Below are 24584 nucleotides of genomic sequence, written 5' to 3' on the forward strand. Positions count from 1 at the left end.
AAACTCGAGCTTTCATGCTGCAGGTCTGTTCTGGCTCCAAAACACAAGACTCGCAGCCGCCGGTGAGAGACAGCGGTTTATTGTGCACATTCACAGGGCGCAGCGGGGGGCTGCCAGCACCAGAGGCCATCCGCAGGGGCGCTCGTGTTTCATCACCACACCGTGTACAATCAAAGCTTCAAGGTGACTAGCTACAGCAGCGGGTTTATACATAAACTATACACAGGACTCATACATGGAAAATAAAGCCTAAGGGCCTGGATTTTAATGAGAAAAAAACATTTCCAGTATCATTTTGGTAGTTGCGAATGGTCTAGTCAAAAAATACTTTTGGTATAGAAAAGTCTGTACGTACAGTTCAAATGAGTCTGGACTGGGCAGAGGTTATTGCATCTTGGCTGGCCCCCGCCCTCCCGCGCAGGCACCTCCCCCCATCTGCTCCACCCCGGCCCACCTGAGCAGCAAGAGGCTGCAGGGAAGGCAGGGTGCTGGCTGGAGGCTCCTGACTGCCTGTCCCTTGGTATTAATGGCCCTGGTGCCTGGGCTGTGCCGGTCCAGCCCAGCACCACCAGCCTGTATGTACCTACACCAAGGCCCGGGACACACGCACCAAGCACCACCACTGATGGAAGTTTCCATACGGAGGCCCCTTTGGTAGGGGAAGGAAGAGATGCACGTGGTGAGGGTAGGAAGGGCGGTGGGGTGCCAGGACTTCCAGTGACAAGGCGGGCTCGAGCCGGGGGCACACCTGACTGCGGTTGCAAGTTTTCAGTGTTGGGGTGGGGGTGACATCGAGAACGAGGGACGGCCTTGGGGCCAAGTCAGTAAGAGGGTTTGTCTTCACTGGCAACCAACCAGGGAAATTCTAGGGATTCTTATTGGCAACAGGGACAACTGTTTAGAAAGCTGGATATTTATTTAGATTTACAGTAATTGGCAAAATTCAGTCTTCTTGGAGGCAAAAGTACCTCTCCCAGTTATGGGCAAACTGAAGAAAGGGCCTCACCTAGAAACTGCAGTAATTTCACATTGTGGATGCTGTCTGCTGAAGTGAGCACCATAATAAACCATGTCTAGCTTCAGCTTTCCTGGAGAAACAGCAGAGCGGTGTCTCTGGTGGCTCCTCGGCTGGCAAGCCCGTGCACTGCTCCAAAGGGAAGATCAGGCTAGCGTTCGCTGTCGGGGTTTGATCCGCGGGTACAACTGGGAAGCAATGGGAGCAGTCAGGACGAGGCCACGGCATGCCGAACGGAAGGGGCGCCCAGAGGGCCACACGGCTGGCTGCCCTGTCAGGCTGACACTCGGCGGCTACCCACCATGTGGGGTCCCAACTCCCTCTACGAGTTGTACCCCACTGCAGGACAGCCTCTCCTAGCACATGGCACCACCTAGAACCCGTGCTGGTGGCTCTAAGTTCCCCTCTCCGCTCCAGGCCAGCATCTCTGGTTCTCGGCCCGGTTCACTTCAGCAGAACGGAAGCCGCATCCACCAGCCCTACCAGGCGTGTGGGAGGAGCGCAGAGGCACCTGCTCTGCTGAAGGGCGGAGGGCAGTTACAAACCCGACAGAGGTGGCAACCCGCATGCCCTCCCCCCCCCCCAACCCAGAGATGTGTCAGGACCACAGAGTTGTGATATGGGCTGCTCTCCAAAGCTCCTCCATCAGGGTGCTCGGGGCTCCAGAGCAGGCACCCCTGCAGCTCCCACGGTGTGAGTGTGGGACCTGCCAGAGCCTCCTGCCACCTCTGCAAACTCACCCACGCGCAGAGGCGGCGCTGAGGGTAGAGAACGGCCGTCTCCTACCGCCGTCGCCCTGCAGGACCTGCCCCCACGTGGAGCCCCGGGGCGGGGAGAACGGGACGGAACCGCCAGACCGACAAGGCCAACCCCAGAGCAGCGAGCTCGCAGTGCTTACCCCCAGCAGGTTCTTGGGCACGTAGCCCTCCCGGTCCCCAAGGCGAGCCCACCACCACTCGGTCTCACTCTCGTCCTTGCGCCGCAGGATGGTGATGGCATCCCCTTCATGGAAAGACAGCTCATCGCTGTTCTGGGCCTCATAGCCCCACAGAGCGTACACCACTCCTTTGTTCATCACGCCCAGCTTCTCCTGCACCCCTGGGATGGGACAGTAAGCATTTGGTCAGGGGGCCCTGTCCCCACCTTTTCTCTGCCCGGCAGGCGTCATCCAGCTCCTGAAGTGCTGGGGCCGGAGGCAAAGGTGTGCTGCTAGCCGAGGCGCTCCTTAAGGTCAACCTTACAACTGCCACCTGGAACAATTCCCAAAAGTCAACTAGGAAGCCACCTGACTGCTCCTGGGTGTGGGGAGCCCCCAACAGCGGCTGCAGAGCTCCGCGCCCCCGCACCACAGCCACCAAGCAGGCTCCTGCCTGGAGTGACTGCGGGGACCTTGAGAAGAGCCGGGGTGGGGGTGGGGTGCGGGCGATGGCCCCGGCTACTTGGCTACTTCCTGCCGCCCTCCTCCTGGCATGGCTGTCACTGTGACTGTGGCCTCGGGGAGCTTAGGGCCCACTTCCGTTTGTCATGGCGTCCCCAGGGTCAAGGGCAGGGCTGGGCAAAGTTAGGTGTGGTGCAGACGACCCGCAGCTGTTGAACCCCTGGGGCAGAGGTGCTGTTCCAACTCCCAAAGTCTGATCCCACGCAAGTGCCTTAATTAAACCCCGGACGAGCCTCACCCCTCAAGCGGTGCACTCCTCACTGATGGTCACCACAGGACAGGGATGGGGGGCTCCCTCCCTGGAGCACCCTCGGCTGTGCTTCAAGCCCTGGTGTGCCCCAGAAATGGACAGATGGCTGCCGCCCAGCTCCCTATGCCCCCCAGCTGCTCCCCCCGGGGGGGCCATTGACACAAAGAGAAGTTTGTTTTTGGAGATTTGGCAAGAATCTTTCTGACAACATGGATTTTCAAACATGTTTTTAGGAATGAGCCTAAGGGACAGCGTCACCTCCATTCTGATGAGACCTGGGGTGGGGGGGCTGCTCCCCAAGCAGGAGCAGGCTTCTCCGCGCGCGCGCAGCACCACGCACACCTCCGCGCAGCGCCCGGGGGGGGGGCCCGCGGCCCGGGCCGCCCGCGTGCCCACGTACCATACAGGAATTGGGAGCACTGGATGTAGCCTTCCTCCACCTCCTCACACTTGTCCGCCGCAGTTTCAATGTCACTGATGGTGGAGGCAAAAATGGCGGCGCCGCTCTCCACCAGCTGTTTGCAGAGGTGGACGCTGTTGCAAGAGGCGGCGCAGTGCAGCGGCGTCCTGCAACGGAGGGCGGGTGAGCGCATCGCGAGGCACTGCCCAGGCCTCCAGGGGCCCCACGGGCGTCGTGCTCGGCCTTTTCCATGGCCCGGTTTCTCCTCACCCAGTGTCTCAGACTGCACGCGCACTGCTCAGCGGGCCGGGGCCCTGAGGGGCCTGAGCAGCAGCCCGCAGCGTGCCCCGCGACAGAAACGCACGGCGCGATGCTGCATGTGCCCTCGTGGGGCAGCGGTGGAAGGTGTTACGTGTATTTTCCCATAATTTAAAAGACCCAGATGTTCAAACCCCACAGACAGGTGCCTGAAGTTCACAACAAAATCTACAGGAGACCCGGGGGCCTGCCCAGCAGCAGGAGGGCCCTCCGGGCAGCCACGCAAATGTCCAACTAAAGCAGGACTCTGAGTTTCCTTTCCGTACAAGTCATCCGACCATTTAAAACCAGATGAAGAGGGGCGCCAGGGTGGCTCAGTCAGTTAAGCGTCTGCCTTTGGCTCAGGTCATAATCTTGGGGTCCTGGGACTGAGCCCCACGTCGGGCTCCCTGCTCAGCAGGGAGTCTGCTTCTCCCTCTCTGCCCCCACAGCTTGTGCTCTCTTTAATAAATCTTTAAAAAATATATAAAATAAAACCAAACAGTAAAAATCTGCCAAATGCGCAGCCCACACCATTAATAATCAGGTACGTGCAGCAAAGCATGATGAAAGCTGTGCCTTTCCCAAGAGAACCCAGAGAGCTGGTGTGGGCAGCTGGACGAGGCAGCCTTGGGTAAGGTGCTGCGCCAGCCCATGCTTTCCTGCCTCTGCCCCTCCCCAGGTCCTGACGGCTTGGGGACGTCTCCTACTATGGACCGAGTGTCCTGGGGACCCTCACCAGCCATCGCTGTCGGCGGCGTTCACATTGACCCCGAAGTCCAGCAGAAACTTCACGATGTGGTGGTGGCCGGCACAGACGGCGTTGTGTAGGGGGGTGATCCCTTCGTCGTTGGGCTTGCTAGGGTCTTCCACCTAAAGACACAGGGTGCTTGTGAACCCCACCTCCCAGCACACAGGGCAGCCCTGGCCTGCGGCTGCGGCTCAACTCACCTCATAGATGATCCTTTGCACCAGGTCGAACTCCCCTTCCAGAGAAGCGTCTAGGAGCAGTGCCAGGGGATTGAACCGGACTCTCAGCCCATGTCCCGTCCGCTCTGAGTTCGGTTTCTTCAGGTTGGTCCGTTTGCTCTGCCGGGAAGGAAGCACACTTTTGATTTAAAGGTCATGTGCCAAAGCACCCAGCCCTGGTGGGACGGAGGGACAGGGACGGAAGCTGGGGCTAGTGTGTGCACCCAGCCGTGCTGAGCAGCCCCTGGCATCAAGAGGAATGCCCACTCGCAGGGCCCTGCCAGCGTGCCCTGGGGGAGAGCAGCTCAGGGGCTGGGCCCTGGCTCGTCAGAGCACCCATGGTGGGGAGGGAGGTGGGTGACAATCAAGCTTGGGAGTCAGCAACTCATTTCTGCCAACTACAGCAGACTCCCACTTTCCCCTCTGCTCCAACACTGACCTCCCACCAGAGGGGCCTGTCTAGAAGGTTCCTCTCGTGGCCTGCCCTTCAAATTCCAGCCGCAGCTTCCCTTCCTGGGGGAATCTGACTGGGTCCTCAGAGCTCTGTGGCCCCAGGCACTTCTCCAGAGCCCCATCGGTGTACTGCCATACTCTCCTCCCCTCGGCCTCAGGGGCGGCAGGGACGAGGGCCCGGCAAGCCCCACCGCCCCCAGCACTGTGGCTGATGCAGGCAGGTGCTCTACAAACACTGGCTGGCTGACTAGGAAGCCGTGGCCCTGGTATAGGACGACACCCACCGTAGAGGCTCCTGGTGGGGGCACAGCGGGGGGCAGTGCTGGGGGGGCTTGGTCTTCCCCTGGTGAGGGGGCCTCGGCCCCAGGGCTGGGGACCTGCTCTGTGGATGGGGCTGTGGCCACGTTGTTGTTGTCATCCTCGGCAGGCTCAGCCGTTTGGTGGGTGCTCGGGGGACAGATGAGGCCCTCTGGTTCAGGGGAAGGGAGCTCGTTGTCATTGGCGTCCGAAGATGGGGCAGGCTCAGTGGGGAGCGGGGCCGTGGGCTGGGCAGGGCTGGCCTCTCCCAGGTTCCCGTTGGTGGTGTTTCCATTGTCCATGTCGGCCAGCGTGCCCATGAAGTCCTGTGAGGGGCTGGGCTGGTAGAAAGGGGTGCCCTCCATGCCCCCCGCCAGGGTGTTGAAGCGCTGGTACAGCAGCTTCTGGATGTTGGGCCCGCCGGGGCCCTCGGGCTCCGTGATGGAGCTGCGCTTCTTCAGGGGCCGCGGTGCGTTGGCCAGCTTCCGGCGCAGGGCCTCCAGGTCGGCGTCACTCTGGTAGCGCAGTGGCGAGTGCACGATGGGTGTGAGCTTGGTGGGGCTGAGCGGCCGCGGCAGGCTCTCCACGGTGCCTGTACCGGTGCTGTCTCCGGGGGGGGCCGGGCTGTCCTGCTCGGGCTCTTTCTCGGTGCTTTCTGAAGGTGGCTGGGGCTGCAACGTGCTTGGGGCCAGCGCCCCGTGAAGAAATGGCAGCGGCGACGGGGATGTTGAGCCGGAGGGCAACACGGGTTTGCCGTACACTGGAGGAGACACAGAGGACGGGGGCAATGGAGTCCTGTCATTGCATGGCCGTGGTGCTGAGGCCTACTCTTTGATCCCCCAGGAACCCTCTGATCAAAGACCCCCCACCCTCCCTACTGACTCCCTTTGGAAGACAGAGTGTCTCTCTCACTGGTTTTTACATTTGGACTTCCAGAGTTTGGGGTTTCTCAAATGGAAAAAAAAAAAAAAAAAGGTGGTTGCAGACCCAACCTCCCCACCCCAAACCAACCCTCCTTGTTTTCTGGCCAAGGAGGAAGACACCATCTCTAAATAGCTTCTGATCCTCAGGCTCAGTCTCACGCTGTGGAACATAGGCCGCCTCAGACAGAAGGCTCTGCCCGCCGACCCAGGAGCTGTCGAGAACGGGGCCAGAGCCCTGCCACAGGGTGAGCAGGGAGCTTCCGCTGGGGCTTCGGGTGGCTGGGCACTCCAGGGATGTATGAGACCAAGCTCTGTTCTCTCACCTGCATCCCCAGGACATGTCGGCTCCTAGGGCTCACTGCCCCTCACCACGCCAGGGCTCTTCTCCCCTGCGGGCACAGGGGTAGGCTACCCCAGCACCAGACACACCCTTGCCTCCCGTCCAGGGGCTTGGCTCAGCCTCTGCCAGGTGACCAGGAGGACCACATCCAGGCAGAGCCCCCCCCCCAGCCCCCCCAGCCCTTGGAAAGCTTCTGCACACGTTTCCACAAAGCAGGAGAAAAAGAGGAAATTCTGGGAGCTAGGCTTCCCAAGTACCACAGGGAGGCAGGTACTTAGGTAGGAAGGGAGAGCTTCCTACGTGAGCCTGCTGCAAAACCGCTCCATGCATGTCACCTTTTACCCCAATCCCATGCGGACATCTAAGGCCACACTGTACGTAAGAATCAGTTTTAATCCTAAATAGTGTGTGGTCCACATGTAAGGCTACAGGTTGGCATTTTAAGCAAAAGTATAATTTGTTAGCCCCAAGACAAGAATACGAACCCACCGTACCTGCTTTAACAGACTTATTTAAGGTGCTGTGCACTGCTGGCTGGTAATTCTTAGGAGGTGCGGCTTGCTGGAGGTACATGGAGTATATGGAACTTGAATTCACTGTCTGGGGTCCTTTCCTGGGGGACTGTGGCCTTGACCCTTTATCAGCCAGAAAGGGCCTAATGGCCACAGTGAGCGGGAGTTCGGGTTTGCTGTCTCCAGCTGGGAATGCAGGTGGCCCTGCTGGCGGGTACGTGGGACTTGGCGGCACAGAAATCCTCTGCTGAATCTGCTGTGAGGAACCTGGCGGGTGGCTGCTGGCCGCGGGGGGCAGCGGGGTGGGTTTCTGCCGACTGGGCAGGCCGGCGCTGGGCCTGGGCAAGCTGCCTTCCTTCCTCCTCTCCAGGGAGTTTGTGGAGCCCGGGCCTGCAGGCGCAGGACTTGGGTACGTGCCGTAGCTCGGAGGCAGCTGCTTGCCAACACCAGGGATAGGGGGTGGCACTTTACCCATCTCCACGCCCTAAATTTAGATGTTAAGAAGAAAAAGTCACCCTTTGAAAAGTTAAGCATATCTCTATCCATAGTCACAAGAGAATACAAAGTAGGACTTGTAATCCTTCCAATCAGCATGTGACCAGGCACAGGACACGCTGTAGGAATCAAAGGTGGCAGGCCCGATGCCCATCGGCAACAGATCAACTCTGACACATTTACACTGGCATGCCGCTCGGGGTCCATGAACGTCTCCAGACTTGGTCATATTTAGACACTCACAGGATGAATTTGCCTCATGACACCTCTCATCCCTTACATGAAAATGAAGGCTCAACAGTGACACAGTGAGGATCTTGTTGGTGTTTTGTGATAAAGACAAATGGCCTACCAGCTTCTCCGTGGCTCCTAAAGTTGACAAGGGCGTCGGCTGGCTGGAGACGGTCCCCTGCTTGAGAGAACCCTCCATGCTTGAGTCCTTCCAGTCCACACTGGTGGGCTTCACTGAAGAGCTGGAATTTTGTTTCAGTGTCGGCCAGTTTCCATCATTGGCTTGAAAAGAGCACAGAATGTGAGTAAAATGTTCCCTGAAGTTAGTTGAACCAACCTAAGAATAACTTCTTGTGAGAAGCAAACATGACCTTCTGGGAGATCACATCGGCTGGGGGGCTCCACAAACCAGGAGGCCGACTACCCCCTCCCCACACACAGGCCAGCACCCGGCAAGCCCGAGGGTGGCGTGGGCTGGCAAGGCATCGCTCTCACATGTACGGAGACTCGATGACTGTGCACGGGGCTGCTGCGACCCAGGCGAGGGGCCAGGGGACCATGGAAACCTTCCTGGGCCCCCATCTAAATACAGGTCAAATCCACTACATCAACACCAATAAATAAAATAAGCACCGGCACTTAACTTTTCAAACATAACACCAATTACATACAGCAATTAAAAAAATCTGTCTTTTGACTTCATAACAGGTTTGACCTATACTATTTGCACAGTAAAAGAAAAATTTGACTTTAATCTGTTAGAATAATTCAAGATCACAAGAGGCCAGTACAAGTTCCCACTGATTGGAGTAGCAAGCTATCATTCTTGTTACAGCGATTAGAAAGCTAGTCGAACCCATGTTTTTAGGAAAGCCACTGAAAAGATGTTTTGTTTTTCAAACAATGCATTTTCCAAACTGAGAAAGGGTGTAGAAGCAATCCCTCCTAGCAGTCACTGTGACATAAATAAGTTACAGCTCTGCAGGGGTCGGGTTACAGCCTCCGACTCAGGCTCCCTCTCCTCCCCACCACAGACACCAGTGCGGGACGGGACCCAAGTAGGGCAGACCCCCTTATCAGCCACATGAATGGAACAGAAATCAGAAGGGACTGTTTGGGGCCCTTCTGACAGGAACAGCACCTCCTCTTTCCTCACTCCACCAGCCAGCACGAGCAGGTGGGGAGAACTGAGAAGCAGCAGGGAAATCACTCTTCCTCAGGACAATAATGCTTGCGGAAAGAGCTGTGACCCGTGAGACAGGAGGAGTAAATGCTCACATGTGCTCTGAGCACAAGTGCAGAAGGTGCCTCTTGTGCAGTGAGGGGGGCAGAGCCTCAGGGCACCCTGTGGGGCCCTGTCAGAGGAAGCCCCCTCCGGCTCCAGGCTGCAGGGTCCAGGACGGATCCAGCCAGGCTGCAAGGGTGCTGGTGAGGCATTCCAAGGCCCCGGTCCAAACCACCACCTTGCTCTGCGTGACCGGTCAGCCTCTTCCAGGCATGTGCCTTCATGTCCCCTTGGTTGTACCTTAGGTGTGAGGGGTATGTGTGGGCCAGAAGCACACACAAGTTCACCAAGGATACACGGCGGTGGCCACACTGGGCTGATGGGGAAACAAAGAGCACCCCGTCAGACTCAGGAGGGAGGCAGGGGCCGGCCCCAGGGGTCTCAAGGAGTGTGGTCAGCCAGCTGCTCCTTAAATTCACAGCGACGGGAGGTTTTATGGAAACCAGCCACAAAGGGACTGAAGACGGACCTGGGAATTTCCTTCTTCAGGATGAAGCAGGGGGTGCAGAAGGAAGATCATTTATTTTCATTATAAAGAATTATAAAGGGACAGTAATCTTCAAGTATGATGGGAGGTTCTTGTATAGAAGCTAAATCTAAAGTCTTTAATGAACTCAGAAAATCATCTTAATTTCTCAAAAACAAAACCAAAAATCCCTTGCTGTGCCCGCATCTGTCAAACTCTTCCTGAGGAGGCGCTGGTGTGTGTGGCCCAGCCCAAACGTCACACCTGTCTGTTGAAGGAAGTGTGGCATTTTTTTCAAGCCTAGATGGGATAAGCAGACCTTTGTCAGTTTGGAAAACAAATGATTGTTGGGTTAGCAGTATCAGAGAGGGCCAGAGCGCCCCACCGGGCCTGCCAGCCAACATACGGTTTGCAAACGGGTTTGCAGAGTGCCCTGAGGAGCTGCAGTCAGGCCCGACGTCAAGGTCTGACACTGTCCACAAGCTGGTCACTTTGGGCTTCCCACGGCCATCTGTGTGACACGGAACCAGAGGGACAGTCGACAGTGTGAGTCAGAGTCCCCGCGGGGAGATTTCTCCTCCCAGCTCCAGGCCGGGGCCAAGATTCTGTCCCCAGTGTGGGGGACACAGCTTGCTTGTGTCCAGTCACCTTGCACAGCGTGTAAAGACCTAGGCTGCGGCTGAACTTCTGCAGGACACATTCTCCAGGTCCTGTAAGGGTGTCTTCTCCTGGCGACCCCTGTGAGGCGGCCCAGCACACACCCACAGAGAAGAGGGGAGATGTCCTTGGCCCAGGAAGTGTTTGGTGGGCAGAGGCATTGGTCAAAGTGAAGTCAGCAGAGAAGGACTGGCTGTGCTAATTACCTGCCACTGGAAACAGACAAGTATCTACTCCCGCTGTAGGGTGGTTCAAACTATAAAAAACAGCTTCCCTAAGAAAGCTGCCCTTGGAGATTCGCACCAAGCACACGCTCTGGGTGGCTGCCGCGACATGGCTGCGGGGAGAGCAGAGTCCGGGTGTGTGGCCTATTCTGCCTGGGTCAGAACCAACTCCACACCCCCCAGCAGGCGTGGCAGACCTGCTGCTGCTCAGACCAGGTGCCGGGCAAGAGCCCACGAGCAAACAGAAGCCTGCACAGATCTATCACCAGTCCTGACATCTGCCCTCAGCACAGCCCAGTTCAGTGTCCTAAGGGAAGGAACGCCGTCCTGTCAGTACTGCGCTCCGGGATTCCGTGTGCTGTGGGGAAATGCGGTAGCCCAGTATCAAGAAAGTCTTACTGCAAAGAAGCGCTGCCTTCTCAATGTTTAGAAAACAGCCGCCTTCTTCTGGGAAAGGAGAGCAGCCTCTCGCTGGAGAGCCTGACCTGCCCTTGGTCGGGAAGCATCCCATCAGGAGAGCTACAGGCCAGCACGGTGCTGACCACACCACACGGTTCGGCGCGGCCAAGGGCCACCGCCACAGTCTATCGACCTGTGCATCGATTACAACCAGCCAAGTGGGGAAAGGGAAGACCGGCCCTCGTGCACTGTGTAGGGACAGGCCGCCCCTCTGCGGGGCGCGCAGCTGTGCCGGGGGGGGAGGCAGCAGGCTCAAGTGCCCTCACGGATAAACAAAACCCATGGCGTGAGAGGATCCGGTCTTAAGTAACCCGTGTTTTGAAAAGCCACATAGTAAAGACGTTCGGCTCAACAAAGAGAATCTGTCCTCAATTTAGGGTCATATTATTACTGTGGTGGCACCCATCTCCCAAACTGGCCAGAAGACAAAGTGCCTTGGGGGAGACAGAGGGTGGGCAGAGCCCGGGGTACTGTGGGGGCCTCCTCCGAGGCTGCTGACCTCCATGGCTCTCCCCCAAGACGAGGACCCGGGCCACTCACCAGATTTGGATCTTCCATGGGCAGCACTCGAGGCAATAGTAAGAGACTGGGGCTTTATGGGGTCCCCTGAGACAGAGTAGCTGCTGGCGCTGGGCACCTGGATGTAAGGCCCCACCGCAGCAACCCTGCCAGGGGTGCTCAGCGGCGACTGCGGGGACGATGTGCCATTCACACGGCTTAGCTACAGAACGGGAAGAAACGAGAGTTAAGGTTCTAAATGAAAAGAAATCACAAGCCTAGTGTGACAGTCTGCTCTCATGTGAGCCACTCGCTAGATTATGTGTTCTTAAGAAGCTCCATCATCCTGAAAAATCAGTATCTAGAAAGGGCAAGCGTTAAAAGAAAGGTCACAACCCAGAGTCCCGTATGAGTGATTCTCTCTTTGCCATCTCGTACCCATCTGTGAGTGAGGGGAGACAGGAGCTGACGGCAGAACCGAACAGCTTCGCAGGACACCTCCACGGAGCCCTCTTTCCTGGGGGATGCCCTCCCCCCCTAGGTGGGCAGAGGCATTGGTCAAAGCCTGGGCTCTGAGCCTGGCTTCAAATCCTGCTTTGCCACTTACTCACTGTGCTGCCCTGGGCAAGTTCAAGTGACTTAGCCTCTCTAAACCTCTGTGCCCGTGTCTGGAAAGTCATGATATGGCTTCTTGTAAGGACTGAACAAGCCATGCTGGCTCTGGTCAGCCCTGAAGACAGCTCTGCTGTCCTCAGCAAGGACACCACGCTACGGCCAATGACAGTGATCACCTGATGCTGCCTAACACGAGGGTCCATAACAGGGATCTAATTGGAGATTCACTGACACCTTAGGGGCCCTGAGATAGGCTGTGAGAGATCCATAACCTCTTATAATTGTTTGCAGAATTCTGCACACATGAGCGTGTATCATTTTGGGGACAGGGTCCAGAACTTTCACAACTGCCCACCTGTGTGTGCCCACCTACAGGTGCCTAGGGCCTTTAGGTGGAGACACATCTATGCAGAGGCACCAATTTCTTCAAGAAGACCACCTGAAGTATCAGGTGGAAGGCAAGAAGTAACATTCATCCAGCTATCTGTGATGCTTCACTTTGTGTGTCAACTTGGTGAGGCATGGTACCCAGATATTTGGTCAAATGTGTCTGGATGCTGCCATGAAGGTATGTTTTAGACGACACTGACATTTAAATCAACAGACTCTGAATGAAGCAGATCACCCTCCATAATGCAGGCAGGCTGCATGCAATCGGTCGAAGGACTTGAGACACAAAGACTGAGGTGCTTGGCCAAAGAGGGTACTGGGCCTGTAGATGACCTGCCGACGGGAGCAGTGGCATCGACAGGCCCCCGTGTGTCCAGGCCGCAGATTTCAGGTGTGCAGCCTCCACAATCATGCAAGCCCGTCACTTCAAGTCAACCTATGCATCGGTCACTCACTCTCCATATACCCCCTCGTTCTATTTCCCCAGAGAGCCCGACTGACAGAGCACAACTAAAGAGTGCTGGGTGAGCAAGCGTGGAGAGCACATACACTTCCTCTCCCACGGTCTCCGTGTTGCTCATTGAGAGAAAAAAGGAAAACGATTATTTGAAAACACAGAGTTATCCAGATTAGCCACTGACCCTCTGGTTAAAAACAAGAATAGACCGATTTGTAAATAAGAGCTTTCACCTGCCACCACCGATGACATTCAAATAAGGGGCAGTCGCCTCCTAACCGCCCCCTCCACCCCAGCCAAGCCCCAGATGCCCACACTCGCCTCCTGAGAGCTGCCTTCAGTACAGCAGCAGCTGACAAGAGGCCACTTGTCACACTGTGAAAGCACTAATTACGGAGAGTGGATGAGGGCACTTGGGGAGCAGCGTCCTGGTGAGCTGACGGCCCGCTCCTTTCACTCCAGCTCCGCATGCGGGCACTGCTTCCTTCAAACCCTGACGCCACCCGTGGAAGGCAGGCCAGGTGCGACATCCAGCCAGACTCGGTGCACAGGGGTCCCTTCTCCCACAGGCTCTCGGGATGCTTGTGCTCAGTGAAGTGCCAAGAGCAAGGGCAGGACTCGGGGGCACCCGGCCTGGCAAGGGGGTTGGGGAAAGGGGCCATAGGCCCTGGGACATGCGTATTCTACCGAAGCTTCAAAAGGAGCAAGGTAATGACCCGGGAAGATACCCATGTTGCAGTTAGAACAAAAGATGAGGAGAACAGTGTGAATCAATGGTATCGTTCGTACAAGTCCGTTTTCAATGAAAAATTAAATACCTTGTTGTCTGTATTAAGCAAAAGACTGGAATCATTAAAACTATCACCCTTGGAGAATGAGAACAGGGTGGAAGGGACTTTCATACTTTCCTTCAAGTGTTTCTGTACTGTTTTAATTTTCCAGAGTATTTATTACCTTTGAAAGTCAAAATACCAAATAAAGGTTTTTAAAAAGCACTAACCCTCAGTTTATTTCTGCTGATTAAGAGTGTTTCATGGTTTGTCTCCCTCTCTGGTTTTGTCTTGTTTCATTTTCTTCTTCTCTTCCTCTATGATCCTCTGTCTTGTTTCTTATATTCCCCATTATCAGTGAGATCTTATGATAACTGTCTTTCTCTGATCGACTTATTTTGCTGAACAAACTGAGGGTTGCTGGAGGGGAGGGGGATGGAGGGATGAGGTAACTGGGTGATGGACACTGGGGAGAGCACATGTTGTAATGAGCACTGGGTGTTACATAAGACTGGTGAATCACAGACCTGCACCCCGAAACAAGTAATACATCATGTTAGTTAACTGAATTTAAATTAAAAAAAAAAAAAGCACTAACCCTTTACATGGCACTTTGCTTGAAAGTTTACAAAGCCCCTCCACATGCGTTATCCTAAGAATCCACATGATGACTGTTGGGGCAGACAGGACATACCAGTTGACAGCAAGGACACGCGTCTACACACAGGTCAGGGAACGTGCCCACGTGGCACAGTTTACAGTGGCAGAGTGGGACCAAGCCGGGTGCCGCAACGCCAGAGCCAGAGCCTTCCCCAGGGAGGGGACAGAACTGCACGGGGGGTGGGGGTGGTCAGGGAACACCAGCTGTAGCTGCGGACAGGGATGGTTTGCCTTCCATCCACCAGGAAACAAATGTGGCTTTGGAAAGACAGTTTTTTTGCTACTGTCATTTTTTTATGATTTTTACGGTTTATGGCCAGTGTATGTTTCATCAGTTGTGGCAAATGGAGGGAGCAAAATGCCATTATAGTGAAGCTGTGCAATTGCGCGCTGAATCATTTTTAGTTTATCTCACACAAGTATTTTCTTTCTCACATGCCTGAATTTTCTTCCCATAGAGACGTTCACGCAGCTCACTGATCCGCTTGTCCATCACGGCCACCTCCATGTTGCGTTTATTCAAGAGTTCCTTCTGCTGCTGGAGCTTTGAAGTCTGTTCCTGGTTAAGCTGGTTACGAATCTGCAAATTAAAAAATACAACTTTTATAATTTGCATTAAACAGTCAAATGCTCATTTCCAGGGAAAGTAAAAAAAAGAAAAGTAACATCAAGTACTTATGTGTTTATATATATGCATTGTTACCCATCCACTGAATAGTTTACAGGTACAGCATGGATGAGGCCAGAACAGAGTTCTACATCTGCAAACACACACATTCTTCGGAGCATCCAGAGCAACTGTGCGAGTGATGACTGCGAGAGACCACGACTATGGCCCCTGGGAATGGTGTGTCACAGACATCCACCTGGAGCACGTCCTCTAGGGACTCAAGCACACATGTCCACCCCACACAGTCCACTGAATGAACACCTTATGTGGGGACAGCCAGAAACTCACGAAGGATGGTCTCGCTCGCCCACCAGAACGTATGGATATCATTCTAGTGGACAGTAGCCAGCACTTAAAAAAAATGAACCACAAAAGGCATCAGTGTGCATCGTACACACAAGGTTAAGTCTTGTTAGGCTCTCCCAGGTGCACACGTGTGCTAGGAACACACACTTGCATGCGTGCACCAGACAGGAGGCAACATGCACTGTGAGGTCTAGACTACAGTCAGAAAGCTTGGGTATGGGTATATATGGGTAAATATACCACATTCATCACCCAAATATCCTTAAAAACTCTGCACTTTTAACAATTGCTTAAAGTGTACAAGAAGTCATAAGTTCTTATATTTTATTTCTATGCATGAACAGCAACAAAAGCAATTTTATTTTCTGTAATTAAATATTTTCATTTCATAAAATGATATAAAAATATTTCTAGCAAGTGCTAATAGAACTGCAAAACTTGCTTCTGGCTTGAAATTCACCTGATGAATGGTAACTTCTGAGAAATGGAAATCTTGAGGACTGTTCTGGACTGAATGTTTGTGTCTTCCCTAAAATCCGTATGTTGCCCTAACCTTTAAGGTGCTGGTATCGGGAGGTGGGGCCTTTGGGGTGATTAGGCTGAGATGAGGTACTGAGAGTGGGGCCCTCATGATGGGGTTAGTGCCCTTGTAAGAAGGAGAGAGACCAAGCTGTGGGGACACAGCAAGAAGCCAGAAAGCAGACTCTCACCACGAACCCAGTCTTGGGACTCCCAGCCCCTGGAGCTGTGAGAAGACATCTGTGCTTCAGTCTCCCAGGCTGTGGAGGTCTGTTAGAGCAGCCCCAGCTGAGTGGAACAGAGGATGTAACAACAGGCCTCTAGCTCATCAAAACACGGTGTACACAGAAACCCTGAATATCATCTAAAGCTTAATTTTTTCCTAGTTCATTACATTGCCAATTAGATTCTGTACTGAATTTCTATACCCAAAACATGCTAGGTGAAAGATGCCAGTCACAAAAAAAATGACATATTGCAAGATTTGCTCATATGAAATTTCCAGAATAGGTAAATCCAGAGAGACAGAAAGTTCATGGTTGCTTAGGGGTGGGGGTGTGGGGTGATGGCAAAGAGGCACGTGGCTTCTTTTGGGGGTGAAGATGTTCTAAAGTTAATCGTGGTGGTGGATGCACAACTCTGTGAAGATACTAAAAACCATTTAATTGTACATGGTATATGGATAAATTGTATGTTATATGAATTATATCTCAAAACTGTTTTAAAAATTCTTTGGACTGAGTACAGTTTGTGCCTACTATTACCCTAGGATCCATTCACTTGTTTCCAGTTTCCGAGGCTTCCGCCCACGCTGGGAAGAAACCCTGAGAGATGTTTTAACGTCACCGCTCCCCAGACCCAGCGAGTCACCTGTAGCTCTTGGCACAGTCTCTTCAACTCTGCCGCTGCCGGTCCCGCCAGCTTGCCGCTGTACGACTGGAGCCCGCTCAGCTTGCCTCTCTTTAAATCTTCCAGTTGCTGACTGAGCTGATCAACTCGTAAAATCGCAGTCTGTACTTCTTGCTTCTTTTCCTGGAACATGGCGCTGAATCTTTCTATTTCAGCAGCTATAATTTCCCAGCAATAAAGAAAAAAACATCATTTAGTTGATACTCTCTTTTCCGGTGGTTTTTTGTTATTTTGGCTTTGTGATTTCGTCTTCATTTCTATTCATTCAACTCGGCTCTAACATCAACTAGTGTCAGACCTTGGGGGGAGAACTGTGACATGCATAACCCAACACACTTTTCAACAAGCCTCTGGAACATATGATATGACGGCCCACACGGCAAACTCTATGTGCACTAACTACTGAATACTGTTTTGTTAGGGCAACCCGTCCAAAGGTTAGCTTGGCCAGGCCACTTAGGAATCTCGGGGCACCCACAGAGCAAAGGCTTTGTAAGGGCAGGAATCCAAGTCTGTCTTGCTTGTCAACAGAACACAAAGTAGGCTCTAACTGAATTGATAATAAAACAACAAAGAATCCACACAAAACTAAAAAGTGAGCATTTGTATGGTTTATCTTACTACCCAGATGAAGTTTAAGCTGTTCAATTAAAACAGACCCTCATAATGAGCACAGTCTTGTGGCCCTGCAGCCCCAGTCCAGAGCGCAGCTAATAAATTACAGATGTAACCAAGGACCTTCCCAGACCATTTAACCTAACTGACCCCGTCCTTTTAGGTGCAGGTAACAGAGCAAAACTTCAGTGCACTTCCTATAGCAAGATCTGACACGGGTCTGTGTGAAAGTGTCCGGAGCTGGACTCTTTCATTTTATCCACGCCCGAGTGTGGGTGCTGAGCAAGGCCGCGCAAGCGTACACAGATTGCCGTTCATAATTTTGCTGTAGTCTACTTGTCCTCTCATGGCACGAATTTTCTTCAGCTTATTTTCCTGGGCTTCAACTCGTTCTTTCAATTTCTGAAGCTTCTCATTCTCAGAAATAGACTGCTGCTGGCGGCGTTCCTGCTGCTTTAGGAAATGTAAACGCTGCTCCTAGCAAAAGAGGGAAACAGGCAACGGCGAGAACTGAAGCACATTATCACGGTCACACATGAAAAAGGTTTGGGTGGCTCCCACAGGATCACCCGTCTTAATGAATATTAGAGAAATGCTCGCGCCATCTTGCCAACACCAGCCCACACAGAACTGACATTACTGGGCACACACCGGTGAGCGGTGGTAAGAGTCTGAAGATGCTTCACAGCGCTCACCATAAGACGTTTCCAGGTGCACTTTACTATGCACAGTGACCCACACTGCTCGGTTAATACAGACGCTTCCTCAGAACATCTCCCAGCAGGAGAACATCAAGGCTGCGCATCCCATGCGCTCACGCAATCTCCTCTCTTTCCTGTCTGGGAAGCCACGTCCAGTCCTCGTTTCCCACTGTCAGGTCAACATTTCCTGCTGCCACAAAGCAGCTTCCCAAAGTCCCCTAGTTACTTTTTTTTTTTTTCCAATGCCCCTAGTTACCTCTTACAGGAAATGGGCACTGATGAGCAGAGGGTCTTATATCGAAAACAGACAAGGTGATCGATAAGGAAATAAACCTTTAATTTGCTAAGTTAACAATGGACAGTCAAGAAGTGCTTGTTTCCTTTAGGGATAGGTTCTTCAAAATTAATGAAACATTCTATAGTCAAATAGGAACCGGACAGTCCTAAAATAAAAATATGTGCAATACTCTTCAATAGTCTTTTCCCTATTTCCTTACAAAGACACATTTTGAGGGTAACAGTTGACATGAAATACTCATGGTCCTACACGTATGCATAAAATAGACCTAAGTAAGGAGGAGACTAAATGTGATGATGCAGGAGTCACATGCTGCATTCTAAAGTCAGGAAACATGTACTTGAATATGTAAAGCACACACCTGTGTTAGCATTAACTTGTAATTGACACTGCTGAAAATACCCAAGAATCTTTTTATTAGTAATACTCTTGGATCAATATTTGGAAAGGAAATAAAAAGCTGAACTAGAAAATGCTATAATTGCATAATACTATGTACATTTCATCTTAGAAATCTCATTAATGGGATGAAATACTTCCCAATTACTTAACTCTTATTTTTTATTCTTGTAAATCCAATAAACTTTGCAAGACAACTTCTAAAAACAAGTCCAATTTATGCTTTTACATACCCACAAGTGGTGGCTAGTACAATGAATTACATGGCCACTTGGTAAGTGAGAAAAAGGTGGGGTTGGACATTTGGCTCTTGGGTCAATCTCTCCATGAGAAAGCAACAAGAACCCAGGCAGAAATGTTTACATGTTCTCTTTATGTCACAGTTTTTCATAGCAGTTTCAGAACATTTGAGATCATTACAACATGAATATTCTCCAGCACGCATGAGTGATAGGTCTGACAAGAAAGATTTCAAATCTTCTTACAGCATTTCAATGACAAACGCAGAACTCGGTGTATATAAAAAGCATTAACTGCCTGGCATCGTAAGAAACCAAACAAACTCTGTGTAGAGTAGCACAAAGGGAAGCCTGGATAACCAACCATCATTGTCCTAGGGGCCCATGACCAGTGCCTTCATCCAAATTTTATCTCCAGTTGGTGAACGAAAGGTCAACCATTTCCTATTCTGGGGTGTCTGAATGTGCATGTGAAGGGTCTTGCTCTGACCCCTTCCCAACTTTAAGAAGCTACGGTATTCATTTACCAGAAAGACATCGTGTTCAACACTTCCCATGACATGGTCCTACTTACAAGTGGTACTAATGAATGCAGTAACTCCAATCTAAAATAACCATTAAAGAACACCCTTTTTGAACACTTTCCCACCTCTGCTTTTATAACTCACCTTGGCAACCAACATTTGCTGCTGATTTTCAATTTGCTGTTGCTGCCTAGCTGCCATATCCTGGAGCTCAGAGAGGGTAAGTTCTACACGTGGATTTCCAACCTACAGGGAACAAAACACACTCAGGCTGCAATGGAGTTTTATCTGGGTATCTGCACAATCGTTTTTCTCTAGTGTCAGAACACATACACATCAGGATCTTAAAATAGCTTCTTTTCTAGAAGTTAGGCTAATACAAATTAATTGTTTGTACAGAAGAACTTTTCTTACTTGTTGACAGCTTTTATTAAATAAAATCTTTTTAAATAAATATGCCACATACTATGTTAAAAAGGGACCCAAGTTGTGGGAATTCAAACTGCTGCAGCCACTGTGGAAAACAGTATGGAGTTTCCTCAAAAAATTAAAAATAGAATTACCACTGGGGTGCCTGGATGGCTCAGGGAGTTAAGTGTCCAACTCTTGACTTCCACTCAGGTCATGATCTCAAGGTTGTGAGAGCGAGCCTTGCATCAGGCTCTGTGCTGTGTGGAGCCTGCTTAAGATTCTCCCTCTCCGGCAATCCCTCTGGGTCCCCTCTCTCCTTGAGAGCTCTGTACTATCACTTTGCTACTGCTCAATAAGCCTTGCTTTGCTGCCCACCAAAAAAATAAATAAAAAATAAAAAGATTTTCCCTCTCCCTCTCCCTGGCCCCATCTTGCGCTCTTTCTAAAAAAAATAAAAAATAAAAACAGAATTACCAAACAATAAAAATAAATAAATAAAAATTAAAAAAAACAGAATTATGATCCAGTAATTCTGCTACTGGGTATTTACCCAAAGAATATGAAAACACTAATTCAAAAAGATAAATTGACCATGTTTATAGCAGCATTATTTACAATAGCCAAGATACAGAAATGGCCCAAATGTCCACTGATAGATGAACGCATAAAGATGATGTAGTAACACATAATGGAATATTACTCAGCCATAAAAAAGAATGAAACCTTGCCATTTGCAACAACATGGATGGAGCTAGAGCACATAATGCTAAGTAAAATAAGTCAGAGAAAGACAAATATCATATGATTTCACTCATACGTGGAGTTTAAGAAACAAAAGAGCAAAGAAAAAAAGACAAACCAAAAAACAGACTCTTAACTCTAGAGAATAAACTGGTGGTCCCCAGAGTGGAGAGGGTGAACGGTGATGGGGACCAAGGATACACTTATTCTGATGAGCACCGGGTTGCAGACAGAATTGTTGAGTCCCTATATCATATACCTGAAACTGATAGAACACCGAATGTTAACTATACTGGATTTTTAAAAAAAAGGGACCCAACTTTAAGCTAACTTTTGCAAACGTGTATTAAAAATTACATTCCTGGGGCGCCCGGGAGGCTCGGTCGTTAAGGGTCTGCCTTCGGCTCGGGTCATGATCCCGGGGTCCTGGGCTTGAGCCCCGCATCGGGCTCCCTGCTCTCCCTCTGCCTCTCTCACTCCCTCTGCTTGTGTTCCCTCTCTCTCTGTCTCTCTGTCAAATAAATAAATAAGATCTTTTAAAAAAAATAAATAAAAATGACATTCCTCTTTTCGGACTGGTTATTTAAGGGTATATTTGAATACATGGGGATGTCCAATGATTTGAGGATACACAACCTAAAAAGTGTGTAGGTGACACCTGAGGACAAATGTCATCTTCACTGCCACCTGGTCTTGAGAAGCTGAAATATATAGAAGATTCTAAAAATACAAATACCTCATTAAAAACACCATATATATGGCCTAAACCAAGGATTGACCCGTTATCGACAGAATTAAACCTGTAAAACGAAAACAAAAGAGTAAGATCTAGAGGAGTGGCAACTGATGGAACTGGAAGGCATGTCCCTGTCCTCTGTTAACGATGACAATAATATCAGGCGTTTTGATTGTGCTTATCATGTGCCGTGTGCTGGACTAGGTACCTTCCGTTAGTGAACCCATCTGAGCCTCACAGGGACACTCGCAGGTAAGCACTACTGTACACCCCCATCCGAGACATGAGAAAACAAGAGAAGTCCACACAGTCTGCCACAGATCACAGCCCACGTGGCAAAGCAGGACACAGAGTCCTTGTTTTCCACCCACAGTGTGACACGCTCCTCTTTACCGCACACACTACCTGCGGGTAACTACTCGTGTTACATGCCCTGTATGACCCAGTCCTTCCAACTCACCTGTGTGGAGACCGGAAGAGCCCTACACTGGGTGAGGCATCGTGGGGGAAAGGTGAAGGGACACGCGTAGGGCACAGAACTAGGAGGGAGCAGGGCTGCGATGCCAGGCACGCGTGTCTTCCTCCAGGCCCTCCCCAGACCACTCTTTACCTCCAGGTTCATCTGTACTCTTAGGAACTCTTTCACCTTCCATTCTTTTGTGACCTCTGTTCCGCCGGCTCCAGGCTTCCCCATATCTTAAGATGTTCAAGCACATTCTTGAAAAATGGAACCAGGATTTGTTCAACAATCTCAACTGGAACCCCCACCCTGTTTCCTGAGGAAACAATATGCAGCGAGCCCCTTTTCAAAACTAGACACTGTGAACTGCCAAATACAGAAACTTCCATTGAAAAGAAATTTGTTTATTCTACGAAAAAAAAAATGCCTGACAGAACCATCAAAGTGCCCGAACTTTGTTTTAACTCTAATAAAGGGTTCCTAATTTCCACCTACTGGATTTTCTGATCACGACAACAAAAGAATTTTTTGAAATCTTCAGAACTTTTTTGTTAGAAGTATTTCTGACTAGAGAAAAGCTATGTCCATGCACCAAATCTTTCAATTTACATTGATTTCATAATTTTACAACTTAAACAGATAGTCTTTGGCCTCTCCTCCCTACCAGTGGTTTACAATAACAATGAAAAGATCACAGAGGAGACGTTCAACTGCTCTGTTGTGTTGTTTCTGGCAACACTAAGCTGCCACAGGTAATTCATGTATATCTTCCATATATGCTAATATTCACTGTAATTTAAGAACATTGTATTGAAGTAGATCTTACATACAGAAAACTGTATATCATAATGTACAGCTCAATGAATCCTTTCAAAGTGAACATCCCTGTGTAACTTTTTTATCTTATATTTCATTTTATTTTAATTCCAGTATAGTTAACATAAAAAATATGGAACACTTCACAAATTCGCATGTCATGCAGGGGCCATGTTAATCTTCTCTGTATTGTTCCACTTTTTCAGCATATATGCTGCCAAAGGCAGCACCATCCTGTGTAATTTAATTGTATTTTAAATGGGTTAGAAAAACACCAGCCACCATAAACTTTAAGTCAACAAATATGCAACATTTTACATGTTAGTATATATTCCCTTAAGTGTTCAATGTGAAAATCCAGCAAACAGAAGCACCTTTTCAGTTTTTTGTTCTTTTTTTTTAAAGATTTTATTTATTTGACAGAGAGAGACACAGCGAGAGAGGGAACACAAGCAGGGGGAGTGGGAGAGGGAGGAGGAGGCTTCCCGCCGAGCAGGGAGCCCGATGAGGGGCTCGATCCCAGGACTCCGGGATCATGACCTGAGCCGAAGGCAGACGCTTAAAGACTGAGCCACCCCGGTGCCCCACCTTTTCAGTTTTTTAAGAAAACAAAAACCTTCAGTGCAAATTCAATCCTTTTATGATGGGCCTATCGCTGTGCATTCTCTCCAGGCCAATTCAGCCCTCCTTACAATTTTTAATTCTCCATATGCACTCAATTTATTCAAACAAACCTATGACCTAATTCCTCGCTTATTTCTTTTCACTGCATTGAGGAAGGAGAAATCAAATCCTGTTCCTGGGCTCACTGAGGTCCCTCCTGGCAGAGTTACCTCGTGAGTTCAGCTCTAGGTCACAGGAGGATGAGCCACTTCCACAAGCAGCACAATTAGTGCAAAAGCTCTCTGGGTGCAGGTCCAGCAGGCTCCAGCAAATGCAGGCCCAGAGGGAACACCTCCCAGCCTCCAGCCTGCTCCAGTAACCTTCCAGCAGGGGCTGCTACCGGGGTCCCATGGCTCAAGCCCCGCTCACACGACATTCTACTTCAACTCTAGACTCCACAGAAAGGGTCTAAGCTCCCTATGAAACGCAGGTCGTGCTCCCATTTCTCACAGCAAACGTGGCCACCCAACTCCATGTCTAACTACTCCCCAACTCCCCACAAGAGCAGAGAAAAACAGAAGCCTCTGGCCCCCCGCCTCCATGATTACTAATCTGGTCATATCCCCTTCTTTCACCAAACTTCCACAAATCTTTTTTTTTTTTTTTTAAGATTTTATTTATTTATTTGAGAGAGAGAGAATGAGAGAGAGCAGGAGAGGGAAGAGGGTCAGAGGGAGAAGCAGACTCCCTGCCGAGCAGGGAGCCCGATGTGGGACTCGATCCTGGGACTCCAGGATCATGACCCGAGCTGAAGGCAGTCGCTTAACCAACTGAGCCACCCAGGCGCCCAAACTTCCACAAATCTACTTACAAAATGATAAATTGAAAGACTTATTCCTCTAACTTACAATGCTTTTATAAAGAAAATATTTACCTAACAGAAAACTTATACTAGTGGCCCTCTAACCAATGAGAGACTTCGAGAGACTCCTGGCCCTGGCCAGCTGCAGGTCCTAGCCCACCTGGTGCCCACGGCACCCAGGCCACAGCCCCGACAATGACCAAGGTCTGTTGAGTGGATTTATAAACAACCTGGTGCTTCCTCACCCTTCCACCACACGCTCTCACCCTCTAAAGACAGCATATCTTTCCAAATTCAAAAGCCCACTTTGCCTTTTCTTGTCTTCCCATGAAGAGTCTACATCCTCCTCACTTTAACTGCCTCTCCAGACTTTTTTTTTCCCCTAAGATTCCATTTTTTTAAGTCATCTCTACACTCAACATGGGGCTCGAACTCACAGCCCCAAGATCAAGAGGCGCAAGCTCCACCGAATGAGCCAGCTAGGCGCCTCCAGACTTTTCTCAACACCTCATTACCCCAAGCCTCCTCTGGCCCTGCTGGCTTTCCTTCTGACCGTGTCCCCTAATGCCCGGCTGCCTGGCAAGGCTGGAAGCAGCAGTGGCAATGAGCTTTGTGAACAAAGAAACTATGTGCTGGAGACCACAGTGCGAGTACGTGACGGAGGACGAACGGCA

General features: G+C 50.8%; 1 protein-coding gene and 1 pseudogene across 10 annotated transcripts in view; both read right to left on the minus strand.

The window, feature by feature from the left end:
• Nucleotides 1-65: 65 nt before the first annotated feature.
• The window catches only part of PPP1R13B (protein phosphatase 1 regulatory subunit 13B), a 90835-nt gene continuing 66316 nt past the window's right edge, over nucleotides 66-24584 (minus strand). For 7 of the 10 annotated variants that reach the window (XM_073895920.1, XM_073895921.1, XM_073895922.1 and 4 more), the window contains exons 5-18: nucleotides 19426-19527; nucleotides 17423-17597; nucleotides 16467-16663; nucleotides 14541-14681; nucleotides 11252-11432; nucleotides 9778-9882; nucleotides 7742-7902; nucleotides 6877-7378; nucleotides 5107-5879; nucleotides 4352-4489; nucleotides 4140-4273; nucleotides 3104-3270; nucleotides 1914-2113; nucleotides 66-1203 (exon numbers count right to left, since the gene is read on the minus strand). In XM_073895920.1, coding sequence (XP_073752021.1) covers nucleotides 1162-1203; nucleotides 1914-2113; nucleotides 3104-3270; nucleotides 4140-4273; nucleotides 4352-4489; nucleotides 5107-5879; nucleotides 6877-7378; nucleotides 7742-7902; nucleotides 9778-9882; nucleotides 11252-11432; nucleotides 14541-14681; nucleotides 16467-16663; nucleotides 17423-17597; nucleotides 19426-19527 — 3018 coding nt within the window. In that variant the 3' untranslated portion in view covers nucleotides 66-1161. The remainder of the gene's footprint in view (nucleotides 1204-1913; nucleotides 2114-3103; nucleotides 3271-4139; nucleotides 4274-4351; nucleotides 4490-5106; nucleotides 5880-6876; nucleotides 7379-7741; nucleotides 7903-9777; nucleotides 9883-11251; nucleotides 11433-14540; nucleotides 14682-16466; nucleotides 16664-17422; nucleotides 17598-19425; nucleotides 19528-24584) is intronic. The other 3 variants (XM_073895915.1, XM_073895916.1, XM_073895917.1) reach the window with 3 other exon arrangements.
• Nucleotides 22573-22673, minus strand: LOC112822930 (U6 spliceosomal RNA; annotated as a pseudogene).

This window comes from Callorhinus ursinus, unplaced genomic scaffold (genome assembly GCF_003265705.2).
Source record: "Callorhinus ursinus isolate GAN/ISIS: 27379988/994484 unplaced genomic scaffold, GSC_fseal_2.0 scaffold8, whole genome shotgun sequence".
In the NCBI taxonomy this organism is placed as follows: domain Eukaryota; kingdom Metazoa; phylum Chordata; class Mammalia; order Carnivora; family Otariidae; genus Callorhinus; species Callorhinus ursinus.